Source organism: Equus przewalskii, chromosome 4 (assembly GCF_037783145.1).
Source record: "Equus przewalskii isolate Varuska chromosome 4, EquPr2, whole genome shotgun sequence".
NCBI lineage: Eukaryota > Metazoa > Chordata > Mammalia > Perissodactyla > Equidae > Equus > Equus przewalskii.
In genome coordinates this window covers 46848535-46869495 of record NC_091834.1, presented here as the reverse complement: position 1 = coordinate 46869495, position 20961 = coordinate 46848535, and the positions used below count along the sequence as shown (strand labels likewise).

The window sequence follows — 20961 nt, the reverse complement described above, 5'->3', positions numbered from 1 at the left end:
TTTTTATCCCATGTTTGTATTTCTTCTCCTTCTGGAGTTTGCAGATAGTCCCCAGCAGACAATGGCAAGCAAGGTGGACAGTGGGAGCTAACACCTTCTACACAGTGTCAGTTTCCTTGATACCCTGACCTTCTTCCTAAGCTCCGCCCTCCTCTCCAATCCCTGCTTCTCTTCCCACAGGGAGCCCCCTAAAACTACTGGTTATCTTTCAGCGTTCTGGAAGGCCTCTAAGTTTTCCTTTGGAATTGTATTCACCTGCTCATTTCCTTTGTCCATTTGCCTATTTAATACTCCATCTTTTTCTTGTCTATTTGATGTAGCTCTGTGCAAACTAGGCCACTCACAATTTACTTTACATAGCATTTTTTAAAAACAAATGATAAAGGTCACTATTTTACTTAATAATCAACCTAGTTGGAGCAAATTTTATTTAATTCTAATCATATTCACCATTTAAAACCAGCAGTATCCTTTTAGTTTGTTTCCTTTTTTTGCTGCTCTTAGAAATTTGCTTTATTTAACATCATGCATTTTCAGTAGAATGTTATAATAAGTAAACTGTAGAAAAGCCACTAATAAGTATTATTTTACTTTATTAAATAACAGCAAAGGAACCATAAACATTTAAATAGCTTTATATGCAAGTTAAAAACTTTCCAAACTCAGAAACGGATTTTTTTTTTTTTTTTTTTTGGAAGGGAGGCTTTCTCTCAAGAGCTCTTATTTCAAAACCCAAATGGGATTTCAAAATACAAGTAAATAAATGTCAGAGCCTCTTGGCCTCCGCTCTGCCATTCTGTGCCTGAAATCCTGCCAAAATGAAATTTTCCATTCAAGAAGCACTGGCATTTACTAAGCTGATTTTTAAAAGACTCACTTTCAAAGGTAGTGGAAACTTTGTGCAACTTTTGATGTTCCTCCCTGGGGATGCATCAGCTGCCTCTGTAGACATTTTCCACAAGGGTAACATTTTCTGAACGACGAATTTTCAGCCCTTGCGATGTCTCCCGCCACTAGGTCTATTGGTTTTTCCCAGTGCCAAGCATAGAAGATAAACAGCAGCCAGACTAAAAGCTTGTGTCTCACGAAGCATCACGGCACAGAAAGGACAGAAGAGAGAATGGAGTCTGGTTCAATAGCTCACTTGCTAGGGGGACATATTTATCTCAAAATTTTATGCTATTTCAACAAAACTGAGGTGTAGCAAGACTGTCCGCTTATTCACATAACATCAATTACTGTTAAGATCAAATAGTTAAAAGTTGAGTTCGTTTAAAGACTCCAAAACCGAAATATGGAGCCCCCGCAATACGTAGTAAAATTGGAGGCTTAGCGTGCCCTTTCGGTTTGCCAGTCCAGGGCTAGTGGGGACAGGGGGGTGCTTTTGGGGGCCTGTGAAAGTGTGATGACTTGGGAAATGGAAACTAAAACTGTCAGCCAGCGAAAACCTGCAATATTCCTGAAAGAAGCTTTAAAATGTTAACAAGAAACTGGGATCAATCCAAAGTAGAAATGAAAATTACAGAGTATTAAGTGAGAAAACTGAACTCCATCTACAATCGAACTGTTCGCACTTGTAAAATCAGTGACCTAAAACAGCAAGCAAAAGTTACTAGTCTGTCCTTAAGGCTTTCTCCCACTCTCCTGAATTCTCTTCCTTTCCTCTTTCGCAGCTTTTCTCGTATGCAGTGCACCCTACAATTATCCCCCTGTGAGCCTTCCTTTCATTTCGAACTTTTTTCTCTCCCTCTGGTTGTTGCTCCCAGACCCAAGGCTCCTTTTCCTCGTCTTCTAGTATTTGTTTAGGGACGGGACATAGAGGAGGTAGCGAGGCAGAAAAAAGTTTTGTGGTTTGGGAAACTTGGGCCTTTGTTGTGTCATTTCCCCTGCCCCTCCACGCCCCCAACCACGTGATCAAGAAAGCCGGAATTTTGTGAATGGAGCCGAAAGGTGGCTGCAGGGCGGGAGAGGCTCCGCCCCCTTCCCCAAACGGCCAATCTCCTAGCGGAGCGCTGCGGGGTCAGCAGTAAACAACAATGGGCTGGGAATACACGGTTCGTTATTGGCTGCGGCGAGAACCTCGCGGGGGCCTAACCCGAAGCTCCGCCCCCTCCCGGTTACCCTGGATACCCGTCAGGCTCCGGCTGCAGAGAAGGTCTTTGGAAACTGTTGCTCAGATTACAGGGGCTGGGTTATCCGGGGAGTGCTGTGCGGCGGGACACCCTTGTTATTGGGTTGCCGCCTGATTGCACCCTCAGAAAGTATCCAAAACCTCACAATCCTCGCCGCCAGGTCCAGGCTGCACTCGGAACCCCTCCCTGGCCAGGGTTAAAGTGCAGTTCCCGCTCAAAATGCTTGTAGGTGCGTGTGTTAGCACCAGCTACTCTGATTTACAAGTTTCAGGGAATGTACAGTGTGTGTCCTTGCTGTCCACAGTTATTGAGCGTTTCCCCAGTCATGTTTTTTTATACATTAAAAAAAATTGTTTTTGATACAGATCTTTCCCCTCCTCGTTCCTTACATGGATCCTGAACTGAGTGTTGTGCGTTCACACTCCTGCGTCTACATAACGTTCCATTTAAGGAAGGAAACTTTCAAACAGAAATCGAGAACTGCGGCACGTTTCCCAACGGGTGGAACAGCTGCCGGAAACGTCCTTTGGTCTCTAGCATTGGTCGTCACCAGTCAATTTCAACACCACTGAGTCCCTGGTCCCATCCCCGAGGCCTCCCATCCCCTGTTAAGCCGAGTCTTCTTAAGAGACTAGAGCTGCAAGCCCCATAGGAGGACAGGGCAAGTGCTTTCAGAGTTGCAGCCCTCACTTTTTAACGTCCTGGTCATTGTCCTTGAAACCCGAGCCCCGTCACCACTCGCCCCCAACTCCGGCTCTGGCTGTTTAAAAGCTGGAGAGGAAGTGAAAGCGTCAAGTACAGTAAGAGACACCCTCTACCTCCGTGTATACATAACAAAAGCTCGAGAAGCCTGCGGGTCCCTAGGATATCCGAGCCACTCCATTCCCTCCCTGCTCCTCCCCACCTCCACAGTGGACTGGAAGCACGTTGTCCCAGTGTACATGTGAGACAAATTTGATTTTGTTACTTTTCCTCACCTAAATCGCTCTGTAGTCCTCCGTTTTCCCTTCCAACGCAAACCCTCCTTACAAGGAATTCCTCTGCTTCTCCCAGGTGCTTCCCCCATGGATTTTTTATTTTACTGTCCCATGAAAGATAAGGTCTTGTTTTACTTGAGGATGGTCGTCAAAAAAAAATGTTTTTGATAAACCATAATGGTGGTGGTGGGTGTTGCAAAACGAGAAGAGAACTTGGGCCAAAAGGTCGTTGGGAACGAGGCAACAGAGCGAGGTGTGCCCCTTCGGTTAAAAGTAGGGGGGCTGCAGATCTTAAGGGAGGGGAGGAGGGGGAGTAAGGAGGCACAGGCTTAGTGGATCGCACTTCAGGGTATATACCTGAGCCGAGCAAAAGTGCTTTAGGAAATCAGCCCAGTAGTGACCAAACACACCAGTAAGGAGAACTGGCGACTCGATACACATGGCTTCAGAGTCCCCGGGCGCCTTAACAATAAGCAGCGGGTTGGGAAGGCAGTCGATTTCTTCCGTGGCGTTTGCAGGCTGTGGACCCTGCGCCAGCCGGTGGAGCACCCGCTTTGGGTAGAGGGGCGCGGAAGATCCAGGAGAAGGGGCAGCAAGCCGCCTGATTGACAGCCCGAAATCTGATCTTGTGAAAGAGACGCGGAGCCAATGGGAGGCAGCGATCCATCAGTTTGGATTGGAGGCCCCTGGAGGAGAAGTAGAGGAAAAACCACCGAATTGAGCTCTGTCAGAGGCGCTTTCGGCTTCCAAGGGGGAAGTGCTGGGCAATAATTAATGTTTTTATTAAATTTAGAGGGAATTTTTTGCAGCCGTTCGCCTAGCGTGGCCTTCAGGTGGGTCTTTCCAACAACTTTTTGTGTCTCTCCAGATAATTGCATGGTTGCGGGGTGCAAAAACTATCCTTATGAAAGAGGTGTCTCCGTCTCTTTAGTCCCGTTAGGTGCAAAGCAAGTCTCGTTGATCGCCATTGCTAGTTTTGCACACGTTTGCGAATCAGAGCTGCCCGGGGTACATCGACCGCGCAGGGAAACATCGAGAGTGTAAATAAATACATCGCCTCTTGTTCGGATTTTTGCTACTGCCGAAAATATGTAAATTGTGAACTCTCTTGGCTCTCTTTGGATCCAGGTGAAGGAGGCGGTGTAGGGAGGGTTATTTTTGTGAATGGGACCGTCGGAGGGTAATTAGCTATGCAAATTCAAGAGCTTCATTCATGAATTTTTTTTTTTTAGCCTAAAAGCCATCTTGTTCCCCTCTAGGTTGATAGAAGTCCAGATCCCGAGGAAATCTCCAGCTAAATGCTCAAAATATAAAACACTGAGCTGGGATTTGCGAAGAGCGGCAGAATGGATGGATTTTATGACCAGCAAGTGCCTTACATGGTCACCAATGTGAGTGATCAGTTCGAAAGTTGCTGTTTATAAACTTGACTCCGACGGGGGGGTGGGGGGGGGAGGGAGAGAATGAGAAGGGAGGGGGGCAAGGGGGTTGGGATTGCAGATACTTTATCTGCTTTGTTGCCACTGTAGGGCGACTCTGCTTCTAGAAGCCCAATCTTCAAAATGAGCTTACCTTTCAGTGATTTGGATAAGGCATAGTTTTGTTTTTAAGACCCCTTTTTCTGATTAAAGTGCCCAAGATGAGTGCAAGAGGAGATGGAGGGCAGCAGCAGCTGCTGCACTCAAAGTTTTTGGCTGGGTTTGTCTGCCACATTGAAAAGAATGAAGTTGAGACAAATGCTGACACTTTTTGTTTACATGGGCTGTTTTTGTTTCTTTATCTTTTTCTCTCATTTTCTCTCTTCTGTTTTTTATTTCACCACTCTCCTTTTGTTTTTGGGGGGGGGTTATCAGAGAATAAAATTCACTGTATTTTAATTTGATCACTAGCTTTGATCCAGCCTAAAAACGACTTTAAGTGCAATTGCTTAATGTTGTTTTGATGCTGAGATACCATGAGTATATGTCTGATAAATAGTAGTGTGTTATGATCGGCACTGGCAAGCAACTCTCCCTGGCTGTTGAGTTCTCAGCATAAGCTTTCACTGTCAAATAAAGGCAGAAAATGAATATTAGCGTTTATACTCTTGAGTTTGATTTTTCTATTTAGAGAGAGGGTTCAGTAGACTATGTGTGCATGTGTTTTTTGTGTGTGACATCTGAGGTTTACATTTTTCTAAAGGATTTTATCTTTCCCTTTGTAGAATCAGCGTGGGAGAAATTGTAACGAGAAACCAACAAATGTCAGGAAAAGAAAATTCATTAACAGAGATCTGGCTCATGATTCAGAAGGTGAGGTTTGATTTGGGGCTGAATACCCCCTCTTTACCTATACTCTCCACCCTCATAGAGAAGAGGAGCACTTCAGTCTTAGGTTAAAAATGATAAACTTTCAAATTACTGCATTTAAGTAAGACTTTTACTTGGAGCACTTAACATAACGTGATGATTTGCATTGGAGGATATTTTATGGCCCTGTCACAAACTAATGAAAGGAGGAAATAAAAACTTAACAGTTGACATCCTTCTTTTAATCATTCTTTTGTGTTTAAATACCCATGTCCATATGGCATATAACTAATCGCATACACTAAGGTAACAATTTAAAAATATCCAACACAGTGGAACAAATAAGCAGCTATGTACACTGCTTAATTTCTCCTTTCTACTTTATTAGAAGTTAAACAATATAAGTGATTGTTTGATTTCCCATCCCCCTGACACTAAAACCATATACTATTATCAAAATTTTCATGGATGATTTTGATGACTCCATTGTGAGATCATAATGTTTTGTTTACAGGCCTTAAAGTGTTCACTGAATCATAATTAAGGCCTAATTAGTAATTATAATACCTATTTGGGAAATTAAGTTGCAGATTCTTTTTATGAACTGTTGGTAGGAGGTCAATGTATTATAAATTATTCCAGCCATATGGGAACATTCACAATAAACTTAATATACTTAGATTTAATTATCAAAGCTCAGTTTGCCCTTTAGATTAGGTATATTGAATTCTGAAACTTCCTCAAATCTTCATACTTAACTGGATACCCCTCTCCCTCCCCGCTATGACAAAACACACAGTTTTGGACTTGATAAGAAACAGGTACCAGGGAATTATCTCTCTGACCTTTGTAAAGCTTTTGTCTACCTATAGTAGAAATTTTCCTCTAAAATCTTATATTTAAAAGCTGTCCCTTTTAGTTTGGAAGCATTGAACCTGAAAACATATAGTATTTGGAGAATTACACCATATCCTGTTACATCTTTTACATCAGATTCAGAAGATATATATAAAATATTTTCCGGTCTTTAAAATTTTTCCCCTACTACTATTTTAGCAAGAGTTGAATATATTTAAGAAAGATTTCCGTGGAAAGACACACCTTCACCTCAGCCTTTTTGTGAATCCTAGTGTATGTGTGTTTGGTGTCCTTGAGTTTATTTATTAAGGTATTTGTTAAAAGGGGGGAGAAAAAAGATAATGACTTTATTATTTAGTCGACTAAAAGAATTTCTTAAAGAAGTGTTGCTTAATAGCCATCAAAATGGGCAGGATCAGTGAGATATTTAAGTTATGAATCCTCTTTCTTTTTATGTTGACTCCCTCCCCAAATTAAATTGATATTTAATACCAATTTCATGACAAACATTTCCATTTAATGAAGCCTAAAGCTTTGCAAATCTTTTGTTTATGTCTTTGACTTGTTTTTTAGAACTCTTTCAAGATCTAAGTCAATTACAGGAAACATGGCTTGCAGAAGGTAAGGCAAAAAAAAAATTGCTTTAAAAGGAGGGGGAAAGCAACTCTAGAAGGGAAAAAAAAAGTCCTGAACTTGCTGTCTTAATGTTCAGCCCAATTAATTGAGCTCTAAAAGAGCCACCTCATGTGTCATGCATACATTAGAGCCGCTGATGAGTTTGTCTTTGGGGAATGTGGGGCTGCACTACCCAGTGTCATCACAAATTACCAGGAGAAATTGCTTCCAGCTCACAATCACATCTGCTTTTGGCAAGAACTAATGCACCAAGACTTCAAGTTCTAAGCCTCTGTTCAGATTTTAATTGCAATTGATCAGGTTTATATTATTGTACCTCGAGAGACCTCCTAGAGCCAGAACCCGGCTTGCTGTTTCCTTTAGAGCAGCGCATATCATTATTTGGTGTTCTGGTGGAGGACTTTTCTGATGGCAGAAATTAGTTTCTCTGGGTTCATCAGGACGGGATGCTTCAAGATTTAAGTGCAAGTGTCTTCTTTCCACCTTGTTCACAACACAGAACGTTAGGTGTGTATCCAATACTTAGGAAATCTGTGGCTTTAAAATAAATCTTTGGGGGCTTTGAGAATTTTAAAAATGTTTTTTATTTGTTACTGTTATGTGATGTTTGTTGAAATTGATTTTTGCTATTATGTCACTTGTTTTAGAATTTATTTACTACGGCAAGGAGACATTTAGAGGGCATTACTTTGATTTTTGATTACTATTTGATAAAATTTTGTGTTGCAATCTATTGTACCTTTTATTGTGTGAAACTTTATTTTGGAACAATGAGATATTGCTTCAGTACAGCTTTATACAGCTTGAGAACTGCCTAATGTTGAGAGATTTTTCTTCGCGTCCGTAGTTTGAAATTTTTCTTTTCTATTTGTCATAATAAATGTGAAATATTAATTTTATCCTGTGATGTGTTTTGTGGGAAACACAAAGAGAAAATTATAGATATTTAAGCACTAAGTATAACTGTGTTATTTCTGTCTTTATATTGTATGGGAAACATGCAATTTTTGGAACAGATTTTTAAGATGGTTAAAAGAAGAGAGAGGGTCTCTTTAAATGGAACCCAAGTGTGGCTATTCTACTTTGAGGCAGACTGCTGCATTTTATCGGTGGTCTTGCTTGCAGTTGATCAAGTTGCTGTTAGCATGTAAAATAAGTTTCTTTGTTTTGGTGATATTCTAGTTCTCCAAAGAGCTTTTGCAATCTTTATGAATCTTCAGTTAAATAGATTTCCTAGTAGCCCTTTGAAAGGGTGATTGTATTTGTATGTTAATGAAAGGTAAGTATTAATGAAAGTTTTTCTTACATTTAAAGGTCATTTTGCTTGTCTCTGTAAATGAAACTTATTGCAATAGATTACTTATTATTGCAACATAAGCCATGTATTCAAACGTAACTTTTTCAAGAAAAATTTGCACAGAGGTTCTTGCATTAACTTTCATCTGTTAGTTTTGCAAAGTTGAAGCTTGTGAGAACATTAAGGGAATTTATTCGCTTCTCCAAAATAACTCAAAATATCTATTTTAATTGTTCTGGAAGGTTTGTTGGTTCTTGAGATGTTTAAGTCTCATTGATTCCAAGTCAGTGCACTTGCTGGCAGATTTTGAATGTGCATAGCAACTCTGTTCCTGGAATTTTAAAATGTGGAATCTGTGACAGACTCTTACCATTTTATAATCAGTTTCAGCACAGTTTTTTACTTTTGACTTGTTTTGTTCCTTTGTCTCTTGGATAAGTGATTTGAATAATTTATCCCAGTCTATCTTTCAAAACTCTGCACTGAATATTCTTACCCATGATTATTAACATACCTGTAAATCAGTTCTGAAGATTCAACTTTATATAAAATAAACCTAGAAAATGACTGATGTATTTGGAGGAACATGGACTTTTACTTAGAAAAGAATTCATAAGCTTAAATAAGTTCAGGAATTAGTCCTCGGAGTGTCTTACTGAAGATGCAGGTGGGCTGCTACTTACAAACTATGGATAAGATTGCAATTTGGAACAATTTAAACGTTTTTCAAAATAACTTACATTAATTTATCCTACCATGATATAAACCAAAAGTTAATACAATTTTTTAAATCTAACAGTGAGAAGAGTTTTTGTTTTTTACTATTTGTTAATAGACTGCACATTTATTTTTATTTTTAGCAATTATATGTAATTATACTATTTGCATTAGCCTTTTGACTTGACTTATCCCACATCTTGAACAATATTAGCTAAGAAGAGATCTCAAAATTACACTAGTTTATTCGTAGCTAGATTTGTCCATTTATGTCATTCTGGACATCCAGAAATTAAAACACTGCCAAATTGGCAGACTACGAACCATTTACATATTTCTTTTCAAAGCGCTTTGTAGCCATGAAAGTGACCATGGAATTTTAAGGCATCTTGACCCTTTTAAAAAAGATCATTGGCAATTAGCCAAGTTTCTCCCATGAGTTAGAATCCCACTGGAAGTTAAACAGATCTAAAAATCTTATTAGACGTGAGAGTCAAGGTAGTTGTAAAGTGTCATGTAAAAATCGTGTTTTTAAAAAATTATCCAAGTCCCTAAATACTTGGAAAATGATACATCCTAGCATGTTTACTTTTTCCTGTAAGAATTTTTATAGATTAGACCCAAAGTGCAATGTAAGGATCAGTCATAGCTGAATTATTATGGATTATGAAATGTGTTTTATGTCAATGGAGAAATTGGGATAGGTAAGGCAGGACTATTTGAGGGCGGGGTGAGAACCGGTATTTTCAATTTGCTAAAGTCCTCTCTAAAAACATACTGCCGTTCTGCCCCAAAATTGCTTTCCAAACGAGGTTCAAAAATATATTTGTGAAGAATAGAACTTTATATTCGTATCACTTTCTGAGTACTAACACTGCAATTTAAAAGTTTTTAACATATATACCACAATTTAAAATAATCACTTTTCATTCTGAAGAAAATTGAAAAGGTAATGTTTTCAGTGACCACAGTAGCAGTTAAAAAAAATTAGAGAATGTGCCTATTTTAAATTTTGCCATAGCTACTTTATATTGTAATTTTACTATGTACAGTTCTTTATTGATTCTTTGTCTTTTGAATTAGATTGCTACTGACAGAAAGGCCATTTCAATTATTTGATCCCATGAAATAATGAGTTCAAATATCAATCCCATCATCATCGTGGTAACATCTTGTTCTTAACAATCTGTTTTAAGTGGGGCTTTAGTGAATGGTGTCCCAGAAATTCATAGTTAAAATGGACCCTTTAGCGTGGGGGGGACAGAAATAGAAGGATGTAAAATTGAGTTTAAAAAGGATTGCATTCTTCTAAAGATGCTTATTAAAGCTTACCTACCAACACAACTTAAAGAGAAATAAAAAATGTCATATGTATGTACTGTAAATATATAGCAACTTTCGAACCTTATTTTGCATGTGGGTGTAGATGTTCTTGCTTTTCCCTTTCATCAGTAATACTAAGGAAAAAAGTCAACAGTGATTCCCTGCCATCGGGGTAAAATATTTTTCAGTGGTGGTGTAGCAGGGTTTCGTGCTGCCACCACACTTGAGTCAAAGTTTTATCTCCAAGAACAACCATTCTACACCAAAAGTTATTACCTCATGCAGATCAGGCTATTTTTTCTTTTGTTTTCTGTGACCTTCAAATAATAGTCAGGTTGACTTAAAAGTAGAGATATTGTATCTCCTCAATTCACTTCAGTGGCTGACACTAAATTTATATTAAAAATCATTTGTTATGATGTTCCTTAAATACTATAGGCTGTTGTCGCTCTCTGTACATAATGTCATCCACGATACACAATAGGCATAATGCACTCATTTTTATTTTTCAAAAATTATACTGTTTCTTTTTAAAATGGAACGTGAATTGGATGTGTGCTCCGAAATTTTTTTCTTTTTCATATGATGCAGTAAGGAATAAAGACTTTAAAAACTACACTATTTTATGTGGTTTACATAAAAAAGGAATTGAGAATTAAGCGTTAAATTACAGAAGTCCATACTATGTTTTAGAATTGAGCAAGAGTCATTTTGTAAGAGGGAAGGGAGGTCTATCACCCCTCTTTTTGCTGTGCCAGGAAATACTCTAAAATATGAAAGACTTCTTGTTTTGACTTGAATAAAAGATATGTAGAGTAAATGTATTATATTTTTAAATATTCATTGGAATTATATAAATGCCTTTTCATCTAGGGTCTATTTGCAAAATAGAAAAGTTTCTTCCAAATAAAATTTGAATTTGATGTAGCCTAGATACAGTTTTTCCAGAGGGTTCTAATCAATGTTACTGAAATATTGCTGAGCTTTTCTAGCTTAGTTGTAGTAAATGTGTAATTTCTTGACTTTCATAATGTACCTTTCTTCCCTTTGACCTGTGTACAATGTTGTAATTAAAATACCGCTAATAATAAAGTCAGACCTCTGTAGCATTGGGGCAAATATTTGGCTAGAAACAACAGTTCTGAGGTACTCTTAAGTTTTCAAGTCACTATATGGATCAGTTTAGAGTTAGGAATTGAAGCTGATTTGAGACCAAAGACGACTAAAACTTACTGTTTTCTTTCTTTCAGAGCATAGAGAAAGGATGTCTTTATCAAGTATTAAAGATGTTTCTGTCATGAGGAAATAGGCCCTTTTTTTTGTATGTTTAAATATGTTTATACTTCTGCATTAATTAATGCTTATACACTGGTACAATCGTTTTAATGTTAAAAGCGGATGTGGTATAAAACTAGGCTTAGTGGCCTCATGATTATTTTGTTCCATGGCCTGAAGCTTCGTTTCAGGATTAAACAGAATACCACTGTGCGAAGGTTGATTTTCTTGTTGTTTTACTTTTATTTAAAATAAAATTTAAATGTCTTCAGAGAAGCTTGTTTCTAACCCTGTGATTCAAAGTGAAATGCCACAAAGTTCAGCAATAATCTATTATAATCCTAGGAAAAAGAAAATTTGAATAACAGGCAAGAAAAATAAGGCTTTTCTTTAATGGTTTGTCCTCTTTCTTCCTTCATTCCTTCCTTCCTCCATCCATTCTTCCATCCTCCCATCCTTGTTTCTTTCCCCTCTTCCTTTTTCCTTCCTTCCTTTCTTGGTTTTGTACATTCAAGTTTCTGTAACAAGTTCCTATAAAGCAGGATGGCTTAAACATATATAAATATATGTGGATTTAATTTTGTAAACTTGTCATTTATTTAAATGTGGACGTTAATGGATCTGAGCTGTATTTGAGATAGAGCAATAAAATCGGTGTGTTTATATTGTAAGTTCAAGTTGACTTGCTTTAGCTCTCTGGAAGGGTGTGACATGAAAAGATTGCGGTTGGGCCACATGGCTCATGCTGGACTGTGTTTTTGTGAATGGAGGCAGAACTCCAGTTCTGCCTGCTTGTCTGGAGGAATTGCTGAGGAGATCAGCTGTCTCATTCACGGGCAGAAAGAATGACTCATACATCTTCCGCCTTGTTTGGCTCCAGGTCATTGTTACAGTGGATAGAACTGGTTTTAATTAAATATTAACCCCTTTTATACTTGACATTTGTTTCATTTGTAGTTTTTCTACTTTTTTCCTAGCTTTAAAGGAAAACTCAACAGGCGCCTAGTTTGTAAGAAAAAGGGGCTTTTAACTTGCCTGCAGCCAACCTTGGAAAATATTTAAACACCCACCTTTTCTTAAGTAATAATTATTATTTTATTTGAAAGTTTAAAAGAAGCATAGAATAAAGGCAAACTCTATTTAAAAATTTCCCACCTCCCAGGAAATGTGAGTTAAGAAAGTATATTAAAATTGAAAATGAGGGTTAGTGATTCTGTGATGTCCACATCATTATTAGTATTTTCATGAGTTTTTCTCATGATATGGATTGCTATGTAGTAAAAAGAAAGAGAGGAGAGAAAAACAACTTTGGATAATAATCTAGGTGAAGCAGATAGCTGAGAGTGCAGATGCTGGCCTTTTAAAGCTGAAGTCCTGAGACTTGATGGCAACTTGTCTATTAATGTGCAATGAACTGATAGAGGCGCTCCAGCCATTACCAATAAAATCCGCATGCTTAATCTTCTTGAAAGCCTTTTATTGGTCTTTGGGTATATACTTTCTCTCCTTCTCCTTTCTTACTCTTCCTTCCCCTTCCTCTTTAATTACGTAGTGTGGGGAAACATTTTCATTCCCCAAAGGTGATTATTCCAAGCATAGTTTATAATAGACAGCAGTAAAAAAGCGTTTTTTTTAGGTTGGCCTCTATTGTTAATTTTCCACTTTGGAGTTGGTATGGCTTGCCACAAATTTGCAGGCAGCTGCAGTTTGCTACTTCACAGAATTCCCGGGACTTGAGGGAAAAAAGGAAATCTCTGAACCGAGTGTGGCAATACTGTGTCATATTTTCCTTGCCCAGATCCAACTTGTGTTTTTCGTTAACTGCTTTCCTTTTACTCTAACTTGAAATGAGAAGTAGACTTAAGCCTTTGTCTATTTAAGTAGCATGCTGCTTCATTTGGTCTATTCAGTTTCTTAAGATTAGCTTCTGTGAAAATGTGAGTCATATGTTTTTTGTTAAAATTCTGTAATATGTTCAGGCATAAGTGTGAAGTATTTATTCAGTATGTTAAGGAGTTAGAACAGAAATAGCAATTCTTATCCTTATTCTTTTTTACAAATTGTGAGTATGCAGCTAATTTGTGTATATTTGTGAGGTATAATTTCTGGTTTCCTCTGCTTCTAAAGTTTTGCCCTTTTTTCCACACGTAGCCCAACACACGTTTCTTATCCATCAGTGATTTTTATGCCTTCCCTGCAGTGAGTGATGCGTATCATGGAGTTACAACTTTGTCTTATGAGAGTAAGGAAAAAAAAAGTCTGATCTTTAGGACATTCATACCAGCATATTTAGTTACAAATATATTTTTGTTACTCACCAGCTATTTTTAACTGTTCCTGTAAAGAGGTATTACATTTTTATTAAATTCTTGTAAATGCCAGCTTTTTAAAAGCATAGTAATTGCTGTGCTTGATAATTTTGAATCTCAATAGTTATATCTGTTTAGCCGTTAATTTAGAAGGAAAACCAAAACATGTGGATATGATGGAAAAAACGTGTAGGATTTGAGTGTCTATGTTATTTATTAAAAACATTTTTGTAATTTTTTTTGGTATGAAGATTTATTTTAACGGGTACTCCTCCACTTAATAATTTGTGAGTCTGTGAGAAAAATCAAGCTGACTGCAATGGCAAAAAAGGTGTTTTTAGCTAAGAGAATGCTAATGTACAAATTTTAGCTATTACTTTTATTAGTCTCCAATATAATTCATTGAAAGTAAAGATTTTAAACTTACTTTGTAATGATTGAAGTAGTTTTTTGTGTGTGAATTGAAAAAAAATGGGTGGGTGGTGGAGGTTTGGAAAGAAGAAAATAAGTAACATTTCTTGAGTATCCGGCATTGTGTTTAGATTATTTCATTTAATGCTCACAAAAAGCCTGCATTATCACCATTAAACAGATGAGTAAATGGAGTTCAAAGAGTGTAAATAATGTTACACAGTTTACACAGCTTCTATGTCATAGAACTATGATCTGAAGTTTGCATGACTTTAGTTACCCATGATAGCTAGTATCAGATGTTAGTGGACTATGGAGGGAAAAAAAAAACTCTTCTTCTGGTATAGGCTGATCAAATAGACATCAGTTATAATTTGGAAAAAAAGTTCTTAATTTCTTTGCTTTCATTTGGTGCCAGAGAATGGAATTTGTCTCTAATAAGTTTTAGTATTGGTATACTGAATAAAGTTGTTAGAATGAATGTCAAACTGCATATCTTTTGGTAATAGGCAAGATTATCATTAGTTCTGCTGTTCATAATAGAACATAAACTTTATTCAGCCCAAAATTTCTATTTTTAAAAATACTGTTAAATAAACCGATTAAAAGAAACTTTTATATGTTTCTTGTTTATATGTTCTATATGTTGTATTCCTTTTATATATGGAATTTTTAGTATAGAATTTCTTTTTATGTAGAATTGTTCTTAACTCATTCAGTTACCAGCCCAACACTTTTTCAATAGAGACTGATTATTTTAATAAGCATCTCCCATACAGAATAGACTCTTTTTTAAAAAATTAATTGACATTTGTTTTAGTATGACTTGATTAGATAAAAAGTTTCAGTATTAGATAATACTAATAAAGTAATACTAGCTAATTAGATCATAGCTAACGTTAATTAGGATGATAATACACTGTATTTTTACCAAATTAAAAGTAACCTAACTTCTATGTTATATAGTTTGTATGTGTGTGAGTGCATGTTTGTGTGTGCGTGTAGAAACTTATTTTCGTAATATTCTGTCAATTCGAAATAGGTTATTTTGATGTCTCAATCAACCACGATGAAAATATTCTAGAAGTGAAAAAGCGTACTTGTGTTTTGATTGCTGCCAAATGCATTAAGTCCTGGCTGTTCAGTATTTTTTTCCTTTACTAAAAATAGGGAAGTCCTCTGACATTAGGACTGATGAAATAGTGACATTCTTTTTGTTAGTGCTGAATAGTCACTAGGAAAATATTTTGCATGAAAAAATGGAGTTTATTTTTATCATTTATTATTTTTATCATGACCATAATCAATGAAACATAATATTTTATTAAATGACCAAAATCAATGTCAATGCTTTCATTTAAAAAATTTTGTCACATATTTTGGCCAAATGCAGGGCAAACATTCTTAATTATGGTAGTCTAATTTGTAATAGACTGAACATACCAAAAGCAGACATTTCTAAAAAGCAGAAGGATGTGTGTGGTAGCTTGCATCATTTGAAAGAATTGTGTCAATTTAAATGGGCTGCTTAAGCATTGGCAGTGGGTCAATTGGAATACCTTTTAGTCTATTCTTGCAAAAAGTAACACTACAGCTAATAGAAATCCCATAGCTTCTTTTATTTTGCATGTCTCTTTTATTTTCACCTGGCAGGTGAAATTCAGAGGGACTACAACTGCCACCGTTATATTTCTGACATATATGTTTTCTAGTTGACATCAGTGATGGCTTCTGTTTTCCCCCCTAAGTACTCTGTCAATACCATTTTAAATAGGAGCTCATTGGCAAATAATAATAGGTTTGATCTTAGCCTAAAAAGATCTGACTTGAAAGATCTTACTTGACATTCCTTATGCCTTGGCAGTTTCTCTCTTAATTTTTTTTCAATTTTTTTTTTCTTCAGCTCAGGTACCTGACAATGATGAGCAGTTTGTGCCAGACTATCAGGCTGAAAGTTGTAAGTATAGTATGACTCATCGCTTGATTTTCCTTTGTCTTTCTGATTTCCTTCTTTCCTTCTTTCTCTTTGGTTTGTTCCACTTCCAGTGTCTGTTCTTGCATTGTGTCCGTGCCTCTTTAGCTCACAATCATGAGGTGATTTTATTTGTCAGGTTGTGACATCAGCAGAATCCCTGATGATCTGAGCAGGGCTCTAAATAGTAGCTAAGGAAAACTGAGTTGATTAAAAGGTAGTCTTGTTCTCTGTATTTGGTTAATTTCCTTGGAGAAGAAACAGTGTGTGATCCATGATCATGCAAGTGTTTGTTCCAGTTTTTCAGTATGTTCACAAGGAAAAGTCTGGGTGCTGATGGGAGACAGTTAGTAGTTAAAATCCCTAGGAGATTATTTATTGTGTAACAAAAATTCTGCACCAAGCATTCATTGGCTTATATTATTTTACTTTCATGAACTTTCACCTGCTTTGATTTAATTCTTAGCCTCGTTTTCTGCTTCCTGGTTGCAGTAACACAAATGGAAGTAGCCATTGGCTTCTCTTAGAATCCCTTCAGTATTTCTTTCCCTGAGCCTTGCTCCAGGGCCTGCTGTCAGAGAATGCGTGAGGAGTGATTCATGGGCTACTTGCCCTCCTGTAATTGCAGAGTGAGCATTTTGCCTGTACAAACACGGTTGCCTCGGGGTTTTTTCTGATATTTATGCTTTACCATTCTACCAGCTAACTGCATCTATTGACCTGAGGTGTGAATAGTAAAGAAAAAGGTATAAATACCATCTTGATTGTGAAACTGGCCTAATACATTTTTGTTCTCTTAGCACCATTGAAAGCTCTAACTTGTTTCATTTTTCCAGACCATTGACATTTTCACAGGAGACAATATCAACAGCAACAAGAGATATTTAATATCTTACAACTTACCAAACCCCTATTTTCACACCCAATATCATAAATCTAATACAAATACCTATGTTACTTCACGTAACAGATGTTTGTGAGCAATGTTTTTAAGTTTTATGTTTGGTATCTTAAATTTCCCAGGTGTCAAGGGTTGTAAGAAGTTTCTTCCAGATTCTCTCCCATGTTACATGTTTTTGTTTAGCTTCACTAAAAAAATTTTTTAAATTGTGGTAAAATATATGCAACAGAAAATGTACCATTTTAACCTTTTTTTCCTCCCCAAATCTCCAATACGTAGTTGTAAGTCCTTGTAGTTCTTCTATGTGGCCTGTGGCCACAGCATGGTTTGATGAGTGGTGTGTAGGTCTGCACCCAGGATCCAAACAGATGAACCTTGGGCCGCCGAAGCAGAGCGCACAAACTTAACCACTATGCTTTCGGGCCAGCCCTAATTTTTTAACCATTTTTAAGTGTGCAATTCAGTGTCACTTATGTTGTTGTGCAAACATCAACACTATCCATCTCTAGAACTGTCTCATCATCACATACTGACACTTACTAACAATGCCTCCCCACTTCCCATTGCCCCAGCCGCTGGTAACTGCTCTTCTCTCCGTTTGATTTTTGATCTGAAAAGAGAAATTTGTGTGCTGTTTGATGTCTGAATATTATTATTAGATATATTTCAAGAAACTTATTCAGCAATGGTATAGACCTTATTTAGAGACTCTTAGAAACTCCTAGAAGGATGATAGCTAAGGATGCTGGCTAAGGAAGGCCTTTGCTTCTTTGTTAAAATGTGGCAAGAGAATGGTCACATTTCCAACCTCCCTTCCTGTGGAGCATTTGAGTTCTTTCTAAAAGCTAAACCTGTCATCTGAGCTGGAGAATAGTCTCATTGAATCATTTTACATCTGAAGAAACTGGTAATGATTCCAGTACTATCCCAAATGCTGAGTAAAATAACTACCTAAAGGTAATTTTTTACTCCTTTTCTTATTTGACCTCTTTTCAGTTTTTTGTATTCTTGACTATTTCTTCTTCTTGAACTCTCTTCTCTTGCTCCACAGTGGTATCATTTTTTCCTTTCTATTTGTACTCCTTTGATTACTCCTTCTCACTCCACTCATCTTCCTTTCTTCTCTTTTCTGAGTTTCTGTCCCCAAATCTTTCCTCTGGTTTTACACATACCATGCCAGCATGTCCCTTAGAACTTTCTGTGATGATGGAAATAATGTATATCTGTACCATTCGATACTGTAGCCACTAACCACGCTGGTCATTGAGCACTTGAAATGTGGCTAATGGGACTAAAGAAATGCATTTTTAATTATCATGGCTTTAAATTTGATAGACACGTGGGTATTGACTACTGTAGTGGTCAGCACAGTTCTGTGTAGCTATGTCTCCTACGTTTTTATCTCTAGCCTGGGTCTCCACTCTGCCCGTGTCTACTGGACATCTTCACCTGATCCACCACTGGGATCTTTGTGTGAATTAGAAAAATGCGACACCTCTGGATTCACCCCCTCAGCCCTCAGCTGAGTGTTGGTATAAAACACCGTGTACACAGGAACCACGATCTTCAATGTGATGCTGTACAGACAATTCACACTCAGCAAGGCCAATGTTGAAATCATTATTTTTCCTAACCAACATCTCTCTTTTAATTCTGTTGCCTTTCTAGGTTGATGGCCTTACCATCCAAGCTGAAAACCTTTGATGTCTTTTCAATCCCTCCCAGTTCTTTACCATTAACCTCCAATTGCTTATCAAGTTGTTGATTCTGCTTTTCAAAAATAGCCTAATTTCATGGCCTCTATTCCATCTCTGTTTTGCTTACCCTACTTCACACCCTGTTCTGCCTTGACTGAACCTATGAATCAGCCTTTAGATGGGTGTTCTTGCCTTCTATTTTTTCTCCTTCCAGTCCACTCTCTGCGATGGCATTAACACACAGCCATCTGATCTCGTTAATTTTCTCTTTAAACTTCCTACAGGACAAAGTCCTAATTCTTTAGCTGTGTAGAACATTGTTCTATACCTCGGCCTTCACTACTGTTTCAGTTTTAACTCTTGCCATCCCAGCACACTGTTCCTCCCCACTCTCTGAGAGTGAGCCCTTCTAATATTTTCAGTTCTCCAAACAGCAAGTTGTTTTATGCTTCTTTGCCTTTGTGTGTGCTCCTTTTGCTTTAAAACTTTTTACTTTTGCTTTGCAATCTGGTGCATTCCCTACTCCAGACTCAGCTTAAACTTCCCCACATTGTAATCTCTCTTGACCTTTTCTTTGCCATGTTTACCCTGCAGAGTTAGACTCTATAGCATCTTGTATCTTGTTTTATATTATAATATTTTAGATGCATGTTGATAAAACTGTGAACGTCTTGAGGATTAGGAGCATGTCACATTCAGTATGCCTTGCATGTTGTAAAAGCACAATAAGAAAAACTGTCATAATCATGATCAGCTTCTTAGTGCATATTTTCTCCTAAGTATTTTCAAAGTCCTAATTCCTGTCTTAAGGTAGAAACATATGATCATGTCTTAAAGTGATATATATAGTCTCATTCTGGAAAAACATGCTGAAACCATGAACGTTTAACCAAACATTTTCAGAATGCTGAAATTTTATTTTACTTCAGTTAGTGAATATTTACAGTTTAACAAATATGGCTCTGGGACTCGTGAATAAAACACCTCATTATAAAGGAAATCTATAAAAAAAAGGTAAAAATAACTCTGAAATAGTCTAATAAAAAGAAAGTGAAGGTGTGCTTTATTTCACGTTTTCACTGACAGAAAAGACTATTGTTCAGATAATGGTGACCAGCTAATTTCAGTCTTCGTTGAGGATGAAACAAGAGGGAAATGATTTTAAAAAGAGGGAGCATAAAATTAGAGCATAGGGACTAAATTCTGAGGAGGATTTCTAGATGGGGAAGGTTATCGTATATTGGAAATGAAAGTTATATTATCTCTTCAACGCCTTTTACAAATGTTTGATTCCTAGTGGGGCAGAGGGATCCTACGCCAGGAATAGAAATAAAGTCTATCCCTGTTGTGTGGCCCGTCTATAAATTCTATGGGTTAGTTTTTCAGACGTGAATAATCAGATTTCCTTACATTCTTCAATCAAATAAAATGCTTCTGTTTTTGCTTTTAGTGCTTTAGCCCTTTGTAAATGTAGGTTAGGAGAATGAATAGCAAAATTCTGCTCAACACTGGATTACAGAACATACGTTTGACTGTAACATGTAAACATATACATAGAAGAGATGTGAACAAAGCATTCAAAAATTGTGAAAAATGAAATTAAACCGTAACACTTGGGTACTCTCTACAAATATTCCTGAGCATTCTTTATTTTTAATTTACAAAATATTTCAATTGGAGATCTGGAATCTAATGATGTTACACTGTGGCTTGCCAACTTTTGACGGATGCTGACTTTTGAGGCACGAATAAGGCATTAACAACAAATGAAAACAAATAAACAGAAAACTCCCTACAAACTCATCCTAGGAAATGAATGAAGGCTAAGAGAAACAATGACATGGCTCTAACAAATTCTTTATTTCTTAGACACAAATCTTCTCAGAACTCAAGATACTTGCTGAAAAAAAAAAAAAGGAAAGAATTACTTTAGGATACATATGCTTCAGTCCAGAGGAAGTAGAATTACATCTCTTCAGAAAAGACAATTTGAAGAGAATTTGGAACATAGATGAAACTTATCTTTCCAAAGTAGATCTGAATTTGTATATAAACTGAATTTTTGTAAAGCAGGTGTTTTAAATTTTTATTCAATAATCTTAAATCCTAAACTTTAAATTTAGTTATATCACTAATTTTTAAAAAATCGACCACCTCTCATTTCTTCA

General features: G+C 37.0%; 1 protein-coding gene across 6 annotated transcripts in view; it reads left to right on the top strand.

Annotated features, from left to right (window-relative positions):
* Positions 1 to 2596: 2596 nt before the first annotated feature.
* Positions 2597 to 20961, top strand: part of ETV1 (ETS variant transcription factor 1) — a 90341-nt gene continuing 71976 nt past the window's right edge. Inside the window, exons 1-6 of one of the 6 annotated variants that reach the window (XM_008529393.2) lie at positions 3489 to 3942; positions 4041 to 4237; positions 4369 to 4500; positions 5313 to 5400; positions 6829 to 6876; positions 16127 to 16180. In XM_008529393.2, the coding sequence (XP_008527615.1) occupies positions 4456 to 4500; positions 5313 to 5400; positions 6829 to 6876; positions 16127 to 16180 (235 nt within the window). In that variant the 5' untranslated portion in view covers positions 3489 to 3942; positions 4041 to 4237; positions 4369 to 4455. Of the gene's footprint in view, positions 3076 to 3488; positions 3943 to 4040; positions 4238 to 4368; positions 4501 to 4638; positions 4702 to 4726; positions 4836 to 5312; positions 5401 to 6828; positions 6877 to 7203; positions 7399 to 16126; positions 16181 to 20961 lie in introns of those variants that run through there. The other 5 variants (XM_008529395.2, XM_008529394.2, XM_070615801.1 and 2 more) reach the window with 5 other exon arrangements.